General features: G+C 40.5%; 1 protein-coding gene across 2 annotated transcripts in view; it reads right to left on the minus strand.

Annotated features, from left to right (window-relative positions):
- Window positions 1–1,478: 1,478 nt before the first annotated feature.
- The window catches only part of bckdhb (branched chain keto acid dehydrogenase E1 subunit beta), a 60,707-nt gene continuing 47,194 nt past the window's right edge, over window positions 1,479–14,991 (minus strand). Inside the window, exons 9-11 of one of the 2 annotated variants that reach the window (XM_030072868.1) lie at window positions 14,002–14,088; window positions 2,738–2,885; window positions 1,479–1,976 (exon numbers count right to left, since the gene is read on the minus strand). In XM_030072868.1, the coding sequence (XP_029928728.1) occupies window positions 2,745–2,885; window positions 14,002–14,088 (228 nt within the window). In that variant the 3' untranslated portion in view covers window positions 1,479–1,976; window positions 2,738–2,744. Of the gene's footprint in view, window positions 1,977–2,732; window positions 2,886–14,001; window positions 14,089–14,991 lie in introns of both variants that reach the window. The other variant, XM_030072867.1, reaches the window with a different exon arrangement.

Below are 14,991 nucleotides of genomic sequence, written 5' to 3' on the forward strand. Positions count from 1 at the left end.
TGTATACAATTTAGTCTTCCACAGGAGTAGACCCAACTGTGGATAAGTGCCTGTAAATGCGTTTTTCAGCATAAATTGGATGGAGGAAAAATGGAAGTTGTGGCAAATTAATGTATTATTTGATATTATATAATCTTGAATCTTTAAAAACGACCGGGCCAGTGATCTTGCCAATGTTTAGCCTAATATGCACAAAATGTATATACTTCACTGTTCTTCCATCATTAGATCTGTGTTGTACATTGTCAGAAGACAGAGCTGTTGAACTAATGTAGCCTACAATGTGTGAATTGTGGAGAACTGAACAAGCAAAAGCAATGTCATGTTGTTTCCTCCGTAATCCCAGAACAGCTTGCTTGCTTGTTAAAGTCACTTCCACTAAGCAGTTTTGATCCTCACAAACAGATGTACAAAGTCCAAAATGGTTTGACAGTTCAGCAGATGAATCCACATGGCAGCACTTGTTATTGAAATCAGGTTTTAAAATCTGAACATCTGTTTCAAGCCAACGCTGAACGCTGTTCAATTCCAATGGCATGAATCCAAATGTCACAAAATTACCATTTATGTCTAAAAGTGGAAAAAAAATGCACAAGGATAGAGCTGAGGTTTTGGGTTTGTATGGAATCTTCGACTGGTTGAGTGGCCTGACGGGGCTTTTATATACAACATGGTGCTCAGTGGCAGCCCAAGGTTCAACTTGGTTGAACTTTGAGTGCATGCTTTGCTTGGCACTTTGAAAATCTGTTATTGCAGTGACACAAGCCATTACAAATAATGCATTTCAGGGTGCAGGACTGCCGTTATCATGTTGGTGTGGGGTGAAAGGGCTCATATCACACTTCTTACAGGCAGTTTTGATCATCCTACTTCTTTAGCGGGAAGAGAGATACGACCACAATTTAGCAGCAACGGAGAAATACTGGGAGGGAGAAAAGTGCCATGATGCAAACATAAAAAACATGGTATTTTGCATCATGGCAATGATTGGAACATTTTTCATGTGAAATTGTATGACTTTTCAAAGATTTTCTTCATCTAAAGTAATTCTGCGATCCCCTCCCAGCCCCAAAATCCCTTCCCTCATGTTTTGCAAATGTCTCTCTTGAGGAGTTAACAGCGATGACTGTATGAAACAAGTTCAACAATCCATTCGGGTGCATTCCACTCAAGTGACCCATTTGTAAATGTCCCTGCATTTACCAGAAAACTTACATGATCAGATTACATGACTCACACGGTCTTGAGCACAACTCTTTAAATTCCATGATATTCTCAGAATTTCATGAGCTGGGAACCTGAAAGACACGTCACTTACATGTTTGCTTTGCTACCAAAGTTACACAAACAACAACACCCTCAAATCGTGACTTTTACAAACAAAGGTGTTTTAAGAAAATTCAAAAAGTTCATGATTTATCAAAAGGTGAAAACTCAATAATGAATCCAGAGCAAAGGAAAATCAAAAAAGCAACATGTTGCACCAATATTGATTACTTTATTTTCCATAAAAACCATGGGTCCATTTTATTAGTACAGTTTGGTTTAGCACAGTTCAAACCACATAAGGATTAGAGAGGTGGTGGACACACTGTAACAGCAAAGAGAGGCAGACAAACACACATTCAACCACCTAGTCTAACAGTTTCCCCACACAGAGTATCTAGCTTTAGTGTCAATGTGGAAATTATGTGCGTCATACTGACAGTGGAAGCCAATGGAGATTTTAAACATACAGAATAGATCAAGTCGTCATCGTGGTCGTCATTTTCCCCTTAAAACAGCATAAGTTTCCCTAATCCAAAGGTAATAGTCTATTAGCTGGCGAAGGCAGAGAGACACAGGGCCCATCTGGATACTGCTTCCTGATTGGATGGTCAACAAAGTGTCTTTTCCTGGCGGCTCTCCATCAATTGGATAAATGAAGAAAGAGGGGGAAAGAAGAGAACAGAGTTCAGGTCTACCAGAAGTTGGCCCTGGAAGAGGAGAAAGGTACAGTAAGTCACACTGAGTAACTTGGCGGTCTACCACGGATGGCAGATGGGGAGAGAAGTTGGATGGAAGAGAAAGAAGGAGGGAATAGATGGAGGATGAGAGGTGACTAGTGTTGGATTCAATTAAACATTTCTTCAACGGCTCCTTCCCCTTGGTCTTGGCTGATTATTTTAATTGCTAGAGCTCAAAATGACATTAGCAATTACAAAGGGATTAAAAAACAACTTAGTGGACAACATTTATTATCTCACAGGATATTACACATCACTTCTGTAACCAATAAAACAAGTCTATCCTGTAACATAACATCATGAGGTTTTAACACTACATGGGACATATCCATGACAACTATAATGCACATCAACCTAATCCTGCAAAATGATTTTTATAGCTACTGTTGTCTCTGGGTCAATAATGTAGTGGAAGATAAAGTAGGTCGAGGTTATTTGTTATTATCCCCGCCAGGCAGCATCCTAGAGGAGATCATGTGTCTGTCCACAGCTAATCTCACAAGCTACTGGGTATATCAGCCTAAATTTTCTTGCGCACCATTATGACTGTAAGATGAAGAATCTCTTGGGGCTGCAGAGATTCAAAACCTTTGAAAATTAGATATATGCTCTCCCACCTCCAACCAAAAAATTAAATTAAATTAAATTAAATTAAAAAAAGTTACATAAACTGAACACTACAAATATCAGGGTTTGAAAATGATATGACTCCATAGTTTTCCCTACCTTACCGAGGGTTTAGTAGTTGATCATCCTCTTGATCGCTTCAAAGCACTTCCACTTGTCTGGGATGTAGAAGGGTTCAAAGACATGTGGGAAGGGAGTGTCATAACCACAGACCCTGGAAATGGGGGCCTCCAGGTTGAGGAAGCACTCCTCCTGCAAAAACAAAGAGACAAGAGATCAGGACTCTGTCAGTCCAATGTTGTCAGCGCTCAGACATCATTCACCATGGCAGGGAGGCAATGTCTGTGCTAACACACTCAGACACTGACAGCTGTGAACCCAAGGTGTTTGTATGACACAGTAAACACAGTTGGCTGTCAGACAGCATGGGCTTCATACAGTATGAGCTACTGAAAATCACAAGTCTGCACGATGGCAGCAGGACCTGAATCATATTTTGCTAACATATGGGAAGTGATTTACCAATCCCCTGTGCCATACTCAAGTGTGGGCATCCATGCATAAACCCACTGTCGATAGAATGAAGTAGTAACCCACAAATAGTGAATGAAGGACATCAGGTGATACAGCACCATCACTCACTAACCATCTAATTTAAACGTTATTGGATTTTCTCCATGGCAAACCATGGAGGTTAACAAATGGGGATTTAGTCGAATTAAGGAAAATTTCACCCTACAACTTAAAAACAAACACATAAAGAGCTGGCACACCCATTAACTAAACATGACACTTTTAATTTGCAGGGAGCACCCCTAAACGTCTTAGTGCTCCGATGAAAAAAATGTTGCTGTTGAGCCCTGCGTGCAGGATTTGCTTTGACTGCACAATCGTAGGCAATGAATGCACATACATATTTGTTCAAGTTGCTAATTGGTTTTCATGCTTATTTGATTTCTGTGAGCTGAAGCACCTGTGGTTTACACTTGGAAAAGCTGAGTGGGTTTCAGTTTTTTCACCCTCTCCACCACAGCTGAGTGGATTTCTCACACTTTCCTGCATTAGCCGTCGAGCCTGGGGAGTTTCCTGATAAATTTGGCTGTAAGTGAATGTCATCTAACACCCTGCACCTTTAAAGCCATGACACCTGCAATGGGACCAAGAGTATACTAAAGTCACCAACCTAACACATGTTCTCAATAAACATACCTACTGTCAACTAGCTACCCATTTCCTAGATTTAAGAAGATCCATAGTTTCTAGCAATACCTAGTGGCCACTTATGATATCTCTCATAGCTACCAGAAACTGAACTGTAAAATTATTAGTTAACAGTTGAGTCAAAATCATGTTAGATTCCTTTACCATTTCTGACGCAAAATATGAATCAAAAAGGCTAATTCAGACTGGTCATAGTTAGCCAATGCACAGGCAATTTAGCTGGAGTGCAAAACAAGCCATCACTCATGTCTCTCCATTGGCTTTTGCCCTCATCCCATGGAGTCAAAGCAGGATGAAGATGGCCAAAACACTCCACAGGGGACCAAACCCCTATTGAGTTAAATGAACACACTGAGACGCACGCACACAGACTTGAAGACAAGGACCTAAAGTACCCTCTCTTAGATTATCCTGTGACCTGCGTGCAGCTCAAGCAACCAAAACAAAAGCAAAATTCTCCAACAAACTCACATAAGACCTTTCTCCTGTATGGCCTATTTGTGCATTTTCTGTCTCTCTTAGCCAGCCTGACAGAGGGCAGAATTTGACCTCTTTCTTTTCAAACTCACACCATCGACAACGCAGCCGTTTAATCCCAAATTACAAACCCACCAGGGCACAACCTGTATGTTTCTCACTATGGTTGTTTTGTCTCCTATAAACATCTGGCAGAGTTCAGGGGAATGTCAAACTTAATGAACAGCTGTTTGTGCATCGATAACCAGTAAAAACACAACACAACGAGGAGGAGAGCAAGAGTGAGAGAAAGGGAAAGAAAAAGAGCTTGCAGAAGCTTGCTGCTTTGTCCCTGTGGAGCTGAGCGGATACAAAAAGAGTCTTCAAGCATGGACAGCAGGTCCTGGGATGCTTAGATTGCTTAATTCATAAAATCACCAAACACGGAGAAAAACAGAAATACCTTGAATATAACATTTAGTGACACAGGATGTTTAACAAGAAAAATGACCCTTCTGGTGACAAATGTCAAGCCCATAAATCATATGTGAGCCTGAGGATGTATTGTGTACAGCAAAGAATGGTAGACAAGTGCTGGGGGTTGGCGAGGGCTGTGGTATCTCAAAGGGTTAATGAAAACCAAAAACAGGTGGAGAAACTAGTGTGAGCTCCCAGGCACCTGGTTTGCTGTCCAAGATCACTCTGGTTTCTATCTGACAGCTGGACTCCTGCCATTATTCACCCTGAGACGAGCAGACAGCTCCACACAGTTAATAAAAGGTGATTGGGTTCAATTAATGTACATCATCACTTCGAGTGTCCGTTCCTCTCCTCACTAATGCTCTGTTTCTTCCTCCCTCTGGTAGCCAGTTTTTTTCTTCCATTCATTTGCTTGTCTTTATTCTCAAGTTTACATTATCTTCTAGGTGCTGGGAACGTTCATTGCCCTTTGGGTCCAAATGTTTTCAAACTGATCTGTAATGTTTGAAATACATTGCAATAGGAAACAAAGCGAGCAGTTCTGGATCCTGAAAAGTTTACTCTGAAGATGTAAGACAATGTGAACAGCAGCGCTATGCTGCAGCCTATAGGCAGGTTCTATGTGTTTCTTCCCGAGCTCACATAGCCTAGAGCAGGCTGTACCAGGATTACCTCATAGGTTTCTCTATGTTATGATAACCTCATCAGTGGACATAAATTATGCCTGAGCAAGATGGAAAATAAAGCCATACCAAACTCACTGTAAAAGTTCAGTCTTGCTTTAAAGATCATTAATGGTATTTTATGAATGTGTGCCATGCTGGAATCTATCGTTCAACATGAAGAAACAGCATCAAAAATGGTCCTCTTGGGTGACTGGTGTTTTCCTGGGCGAGTTTCAATCACTCATACTGAACAGCTACAACTAGGGAGTCAGAAAGTCAAACAGGAGTATACTTGAATAGATTGGGCCTGGAGCAAAGCTTGATGTGGATGTCCTCCCCTCAGAGTTGACAAGCAGATGGGAGGCCCACTCAACGTCATACTCTGAAGAGGATTTGTCTGGTCAGGCCTACATTTCTATCTTTTGTGTGTGATCGACACAATCAGAGCACTCTGATAATAGTGTCGGTAGAAATCTGTATTTTTTTTTTTTTTTCGAGGTAATCCACATTTTGCAACAATATGTGTTGAGTGAGGATTTGGTCAATCTGTCTGTATTTGAGCAGGAAAAAAAACGATATAGAGGAAATAGAGGGAAAAAAAATCCCTGCATAACAAGTCATCATACTTTTTCATTCTTTTGTCGTATTGAAGGAGTAATGAGACCATCCATAAGAACTGAGATTACAAGTGTAACAGCTATTCTCTGCCTTACAGACACCCAGACAAACAGGGAGTTTGCTCTTTTGTCTGGATCAGATCTGTAATCTCCTCTAAATACATTTACTGGAAGTAGGAAAAAAGTACAGTAGTCTGGTTGCCTGCCACCACAGCTGGACAGAGAATGGCCACACAACTCAGATTTCAGTCAAATCGGTGTTTATCTTTTTGGAAGTGCATCATTATATGTAATATACTGAAATGTCACAATAAAAATATGGCACTATGGCAGTACCAAGAGCTGTGCCTCTTGCAGTGAGGCAAGATTTAAAATGGGGGCTCTGGGTTGCAGTCATGATATTGTGTCTTCTGTCACATAGAAATCAGTTTGTCAGCGACAGCCACAGATTGAGGGGTGCATTCTCTCAGGCTGTGGCAGAAAAATGCCAATATCATTTGCTGTACCAGCCAAGAGAGACAAACACAGGCCACCAAATCCTCTCAATGTCAACTGAGGACAGTCTGGAGTACCAAAACTGGCTTTAATTCCTAACATGCTGCTTAACCTAAGTTCTGGGCTGTGGCATAATGCTGCTGAATAACGCAGAGAAAATCCAAGCTTTTATATTCCAAGAGCAGGAGAGGAGTCCTCTTCACTTACTGCCTATCTGGCCTCTAGTGCTGGTCCGCGAACATTTCTCTCATCACAGCTGAATCTGTTTCTTATTCTTAAATCTCTTGGGGGGGAAAAAATGTCTGATTAGGTACAAATATGCTGTAGTCAAACTACACTTTGACATCATCGGCTGTCAATTTGAGTGAAGTGCAGATCTTGGCAGCTGGTATGATGGCTTGAACAGATTTAGGCAACAAGCTGTTATGCATAATGTAAAGATAAAGCGGGTGCCGCTATTTAGGCTAGATGTCCTGTTAGAAAACACACATGATGAAAAGAGTTTGGTTGGTTCTTGAAATGTTAATACTCTACCAACTGAATTGCTTTGACAGTTACAGACAAGGTTCAGAGCAGCCACATTTCACACGGTAGAGGACATCTGTGAATCTAAGACACCTTTTCATTTAAAAATCAAACTAGCCAGTGACTGCTAATACGAAGACCACACATTTGGTAGATTTAATAGGTAGCATAAAAGACATATAGTTCTTTTTTTCTAGCTGGCTCTGTACAGATGTTCGTGCCAGCTAACAGATGCCTTGTGGAACAGTTGATCATATTCCAGTGTTCATTCCAGGGTGGGTGGTTTACTTGTTTAACTGCTCCCAAAGAAATCTGTCATCTGGTTAGAGGATTTGGCCGTTTTAACTTTTTGAATTTTTTCCTCCATCAGATTCAGATACACCTCAAGGGTCAGTCCTGCAGAAGATTAAATCTCGATAAAATACTTCCCAGCTGTATTCAGATTTAGCCTGTTGTGTCTGCTGTTTATGTAAAGGTACCCAAGGAGCAAAGACAACTTACTTTGGGTATCTTTAAAGCTGCTACCAGGTTAAATTCGATTACCTTGGCACGGACTTAGAGTAACACCGTTCGGCTCAGTGACACAAAGATGCATCACCCGCCCCCCTTCTGCAGACTGCAAAGGGAGGCCGAATATTCATACAGGTGCGGAGAGGTGAGACTGTTGTAATGTAAAGTGAAAACAGGTGCTACTAATAATATAAAAATAATGTTAGTTAAGGTTCTGTTACATAGGTCTACATGCAACAAAACCTTAATTAGTGCCATGAGTAACACCTGTGTTTATCCTGCTATTTCATGTTAAAATGGCTGCTGTGAGAAAGGTCTTTTGCTGCCTTTACAAAACTTTGCATTGCTACAGTATATTTCAGTCATTTAGCAAACAATACAATAAGGAAAACATCGTGTGCATGTGATCTCAGCTCAAAATTGTGAAAGAGCTCCCACAACACACTGCCATTATATGACAGGCAAGACAGACTAATGAGTAAATCAGGCCACAGCAATTGACCATTACTGTACAACCTCCATGGCATTACTACTCACACTGTGTATAGTGATACCTGCATCCAATGCCAGGTCATTTAACAGCAGCCTTTTTACATAAACAACATCCTCTGAAGTCAATTTATTGTATCCTCTTATGGAGAGAGACGAGAGGAGGCGGCCATGGTTTTATAGCGGAGCACAACGCCCCAGGAAACTTCAGGCTTACTCAGCCTCAGCCTTCAAATAAGGCTGACAGACAACTAGCGCTCTGGTTCTGATTCCCAAAGCATTTATGGTAGAAAACATGCAAGCCTTCATCCTAGACCAACACCAACTGGGCTGGAATAGAGTCAGTCTTTAAAGCACATCCCAGAACAGTAACACAACTCAGCTCAAAGTGCTAGGCTGTAGTTTGAAGTTGGATTCTCCCTGATTTGGATTAAACTCATAACAGAAATTTGTGAGTGGAACTACAACTGGACAATTTCAGTGTCAAGAGAAAACTGTGGTGGGTCTACAGAGAGCGTTACATGGACTGGAGTATCATCTATGGTCGTGTGATTGAAGGGGGAAGATGGGGCATGGGCACAGCTTGAACTACCATCTTAAATAGTGGTATCCATCATGGGGCATCTGTAAACCGCCAGCTGTCAAAGTGTGCAGGACGTCTCTTACTATACCACATGTTAACAGCCTCCATGATGCAGTATTTACTTAATGATGAATCAAAAACTCATCCCTAAAATCTTTTTTCCTTTTACACAAAATGCACAGGCCAAACTATTTTTTTTCCTAATCTGGATAAACTGTAAATGAGCACAGAGGGTAGTTAATAGGATTTAGGAAAAAGAGGTGAATCACCAGTTCTCTCTGTGCATCCCTGAGGTCCATTTTAAGCATTGTCTTTAGGCTCATCTCACACGGCCCTATTCTATCCCCTGTAGTCAGCAGTGAGACACTCAGCAAGAGGCCAGCCAATGACACATTATCAAACCATGAGAGCTGCAGCCAAATCCTGACAATGGAAACTTGCCAAACCCTACCAAACTCCCTGCTGTTGTTAATACAAAGGGGAAAATCTAATCCATAAATGGATCTTTCTGAAAGGACCCAGAGGCTTTAAGTAGATAGGTTAGGCCTAATAGTCCCCTTGTTGAAGCCTCTCAATCCAGAAATAATAGACAAAAGTTTAAATGGTGCTCTCAGACAACAGTGACTAGCCTCTACAAGCCTTATTGTCATCCAGCCTCACTTTATGTCCCTTGATTGTGAGTCCTAAAGGTGTGCAAGGAATTTTAGGGCTAGTCAGCAGGAAGGAGTGTAACAGGTCTGAACCCTTAATTTCCACACTGCTGTTGTTGCTCTGGGCCCATCTCACTGTTTCGTCTCAAGACCCAAGTGCATTTCATATGTTATTGTTGTTATTGTAGCTGCAGAGGATCTGTGGCTCAGCACCTTTCCTCTAAAAGCCCTATTTTTAGCGGCTTTTCCGTTCCATCCCATTATCAGAGCAGAGCCTACGCCACATCCCCGTTATTTCTGGGTGAGTCACCGTGGTTGCGACCTTGTTGCCGTTCTGCCATCTGGACATGGGGTAAGTATGTATTATGTTTCCTGGGTTACCTAGCTTTGTTGAGAGTTATGTCCTGCTCTGAGGTAGACAACATGTCATGAACTCACCGAATACACCTGGTCAGACTATTGTCAGTACATAGGGTACACATACTTTGCCACTTTAAAAGCCTTTATCAATGTAAGAGCCAAAACATCCTGTAAATGTTTTTTTTTTTTGTGTGTGTGCAATTGCCTATATCAGCTTCAAAGACCAAACAAAGACCAGAGTATCCCACAATGGGAACAGAGGCCTCTAGGTTGTGTACTTTTACAAAAATCAGCAATCCTAAAGCATTCTTTCCAACAAAAGCTTCCAACTAGCCCAAAGCAGAGCCACGTGAAAACTGCAAATCATGGCAATCAGGGAATGCACCAACAACTTACGTCACCCGGACACAATGCGAAAACATGGAAACATGGACACGCAGGGGATGACTCACTGGCCATTTAAGCCATAAGTGACAGGCATAGTGAACAACAGTTGACTGACGGTAAATGAGAAGATCTACAGATTTTTAACAGCCTCATCCGAGAGCTTACACACTGACAGAGAAACCACTCAAAGTGAAGAATATCACAGAATATCAGCCCCTCAGTAAGACGAGCGTGGGACTCTTTCACGACTAAAAGTCTCTTAATATGAAAACATTCGTAAGATGGCATTGTCCATCAGTTCAACACTGACAAGGTTTGGTCAATCAAAGATTTTGATACTCATCATCTCAGAGCTTGCTGACACCCTTACAGACATTATAAACTGATCTCAGAGGAGTTCCTGGCATATTTTTTGGAAGAATGTTCATTAGCTGCACAGATATTATAGACATTATGGATGCTGAGTTCCTGTAACTGTCAGTAATTTAAAACTATGACCGCTTTGCCACATACGTCATGAGTAAAGCCTTAAGAATCCTAAGTGACAAGCTTCAGGACCCAAGAATTTGGATATTTCCCAAGATGAAATTAAAGTTTCTTAATATCTCTTAATCAATGACAGAACAGTAAGATCTATCTATCTATCTATATATCTATATCTATATATATCTATATCTATATCTATATATATATATACACACACATATCTATATATACATATCTATCTATCTATATATATAGATATCTATCTATCTATCTATCTATATATCTATATATATAGATATATAGATATATATAGATAGATAGATAGATAGATAGATAGATATAGATATACACACATATATAATTTCAAGAAATCTGACAAAATGTCTGAATTCCTCAAATTAAGTTTCGCACAATTTGCAAATTATTTTGGCTGATACTTGTGATATATTTCTGTCAAGGGAATTACGAGGATATTTTCAAGCTGGGCCTTGTTTTAGCAGTTTTTAGCATAATGACCATTGTCCTCACAATTAGTTTGGTTATTTCACTGTCAACACACACACACACACACACACACACACACACACACACAGGCCAATGAGTAATCTCCAACAGCTGAACCCAAAAGCAATTTAAAAATTACCAAGACATTTCAGTTATAATAGTCCACGTGATTGTGCTCTTGTTTACTTTGCTTTCTGCAGGCCTTCTGCCAAGCTCTCATCTGAAGAGGCAGAAGAACAGGATTTTGTTGCTTCAGTTTCAGAGCCATGTTAACTACTTCTGTGGACACACATCCATGATTTGTGATGGCAGGTGGGAAATATCATAACCTGACAGAAATCCCCACAGTACTTATTTGTAATTACCCTGAGCAGGTTGGTGTTTTTTTTCCCCCACAACTGGCACTTCATATTTCCACATCTGATGAACACAGCTTCAACGGTCTACTTGACAATGAGCCCATGCTAGTTGAAAGAGCACATTTAATACTGAAATAACAGAACTAAAGACATTGGATACAGTGATGTCTCATGAAAAGATGTGTTTTGATCGCTTTTGGGAATCCACTGTTGGAGTTAATGGTTGTTCTAGTGTGTGAAGGGGACGGCAGAAATCCTGGCAAACTGAAGGTGTGAAAGTGCTACAGTGAAGCTGGTGATATTTTCAGCATGATCAGTCTCCATGATGGCAAATACTGTTCTTGGCAAATGAATAACCGGTTTAAAATATCTGGAATGATGCTTTTAATTACAATTTTTAAAGTTTATGGCTCTAAAACTATTGAGTCATGGCAGCATCTGATTTGTCTTCTAGCTGTTACTCCCCTGTCACTCATTTGTAAGAATTTCTATTTTATTCTTAAGAGATGCTGCTCTACCCTGTAAAAAGCAACAAGAGAAGTTGAGACTTTATTCTATCTTGTGGATCTGAAGAGCTGCTACAAGACAATGCCACATGATAAATGTCACAAGACATCTTTTTGAAGATTTAAAACTCCACGTTTATATAATTTGTCATACATACATAAATTATCTGTTTATGGCATATTGAATATTCAAACTGACAAGTCCAAAGGCCTAATATGGTACTTTTGGTGTTGTTGTTATTTTATATTTTGTATTATAACAATTAATTGTGCCAAAAGCTTGTCCAAATCAAAGCAAGGCACAGAATTATCATTTTTCCCCTTTGTGATATGCTTTGGGAACATTTTGAACCATTTCCTGGGTAATTTGTCACATTGAATATTTAGCTCTGGGGTGAAATACCTTAGTGGTGCTTTGCCCCAAGACCAACAAATATTCAGTGCATCATATTCAAGCACATTTATTTTTTTACAATTTAAATTGTTTAATCTCCCTCTCAAGTCACAGTGGCGTTTTGGGTCTTTGTGGACCTGCAAGACGTCAAAACGGGGACTTCGCTCAAAGTCTGCAGAAGATTCTATGTTCAGGGCTGACTGGTAGAAGGTATGTGATTCTTTCATTCTCATTAAGATGAGATTCTTGTCATGACTTTTGTGGTGCTGTTGGATTTTTTTCTTAATTAATTTAAAAAAGGTCCATGTTGAAACTAACTATCTAGCTTTAGCTAGCTTGACAGCTAGCTAAAGCTGTTTGAGAGGGAGGCAGCAAAGGTAAACAGGTACAGAAACCTAGTTCTTGCAGGCAGTTTGCAAATGTAAAAGCAGAACAAAATCTAGAAAGTATGCTTATGCAGGGGAAAATACAGAAAGTGAACTCTTTATTTTACAGGGAATTTTTTATGGCCCAAGGATCCAATTTCCAAAAGCAATTTTACTTTAATTTTTTAATGGGCATTTTGTACTGAGTCCCCATTAAGTTCTGACCCTGAATTTACCCTGAAAGCCCAAAATTACTGACAGTCAAAGGAACCATCAGAAAAAGGCTGACTTCGGCCCAAACTTAGTAACCAAATTCTATGCAAATAAATATTTTTACAAAAATCTTTGCCAGGTCTCTTTCTTAGATCCATTTTTACCTTCTGATAAACAGCCAGCAAGATCTAAGATTGTGGGTGTTGGGGCCTTGGTGTTTTGACACTAAATACTCCTAAAATCATCAACTCACAAGCCAAAATACATCAGGACTAGGGAAACACTCACTCACACTTACTCTGAATTTCTCATCACGCATCTTTGGCAGTGCATGCCCTGGTCACAGTGTCTAGGCCTGATTATAGCCAGCAATACTTAAATACTTCATAAGCCTCTTCTATGGGTAGTTACACTCTGTGTCAATGATCCCAAATAATAAAACATAATATAATAAATGGCAGCAGATCAGCGGCTGTTAAATGTTTTCATACCACAAACCACCAAATACGGACCCCATTTGGTAAGATTATATCCCAGTTACCAAAATGGAAAGACTTGTCTCATTGTTGGTTTAGGACGGAATTGTTGAATTGTCTAGAGCGTGCAAGGGGAGTATCATGTTAATGAGAGCAAAACCTAGGATTAAAATTCTTATACCCCATCTGACTGAGATAATTTCTAGTGAATGACATTATGGTGACACAAGACTTCCTTGTTATATGGAGGAACTCCTGGGACCTCCACCGTGAACATACAGCTGCAGATTGGAGGTTGTGTCAGGTGGAGCATATCACCTCTGCAGCTCTGGGCCGTTTATTTAAAGGCATGAGCTATCTCAGTTTTATTACAACGTAAGGTTATTACTGACAAAAAAATTGTGACCAGTGAGGGCTTATTCCACTGTTGACCACCTCCTATCCTTGAGGGGCCACCGACTGTAATAAAATATTGCTCAGTAAATTCTCACATGGACATACACAGGCAAACACACAGTACATGAACAAATAACTTGTCAATCACTCTATCACATCTTCATCTCACCAATCAATACTGACACACACACACCTCCTGTCCACTAGATGCATGGCTACACAAACACTCACCTGTACTGTCGAGCTGATTTCAGCAGCAAATCCTCCAGTGACTGGTGCCTCATGACTGATGAGCAAACGTCCAGTTTTCACCACTGACTGAAAAACACAGACACACACCGATAATTAAAATTGGTTCTCTGGAAAACACACAGTCGGCATCAACTCCAAAATGAAAATCTCAGAAGTGGGAGCTTCCTGTCATTGCAAAGACCAATAAGCGGCTGATTACAAAAGAACAAGATATTGATAAACATTGATATGTATCATCTTCAGGTTAAGATTCAAAATTCATTCCTCCAAAAGGAATTTATATTTACTCACAATGTTTACACCATAACATGTCATAACGTGTATAGAGGTGAGAGGTACAGTGCTGGAGGTGCCTCAAGGAAGGCCATCTGTGGGCCACGCAAAGGGCGTTACCAAGTAAGGGTGGTTCACACACCGCCTGCTGTGGTACACTCTATCTACTAACTACCCTCCGGCTTTATGTGTCTGGCAGTGTGTGCTCCGTGTGTGTGTAGATGTATAAAATGGATGTCACACACCAGTGTGAGCTCAACGTCTGATTTAGGCTGGTACACAGGGCCAGCGGGACAATCATGGACATTAGAGGACTCAGCCTCCCAGGCATTTGCATTTGGGTTTTTTATAACCCGGCATTACTGCAGGAGGAAGCCTCTGCTCCACCCATTATCTACCACAGCATAAAACCAGTGCTATACTATAAGCTCGGGCTGCATGATACATAGTTTTAGCATCAACATCGCGATATGCATGTGCACAATTGCACATAACATTGCAGAAGAGGCTATATCAAGTAAGGCAAATTAACTTACACAAGTCAGGCTGCCACTTTTTTGCTGCTTGATATAAAAGGGAAACTCGCAGGTTCTCATTTTCCACGGTAATCTGTAAGGCCGGGTATACACTGTGCAATTTTTGAAATTTTGTTGTTTAACTCCACTGTAAAGCCACGACCCGCATGCTCACACTGTA

Source organism: Myripristis murdjan, chromosome 16, assembly GCF_902150065.1.
Source record: "Myripristis murdjan chromosome 16, fMyrMur1.1, whole genome shotgun sequence".
NCBI classification, from domain to species: Eukaryota; Metazoa; Chordata; class Actinopteri; order Holocentriformes; family Holocentridae; genus Myripristis; species Myripristis murdjan.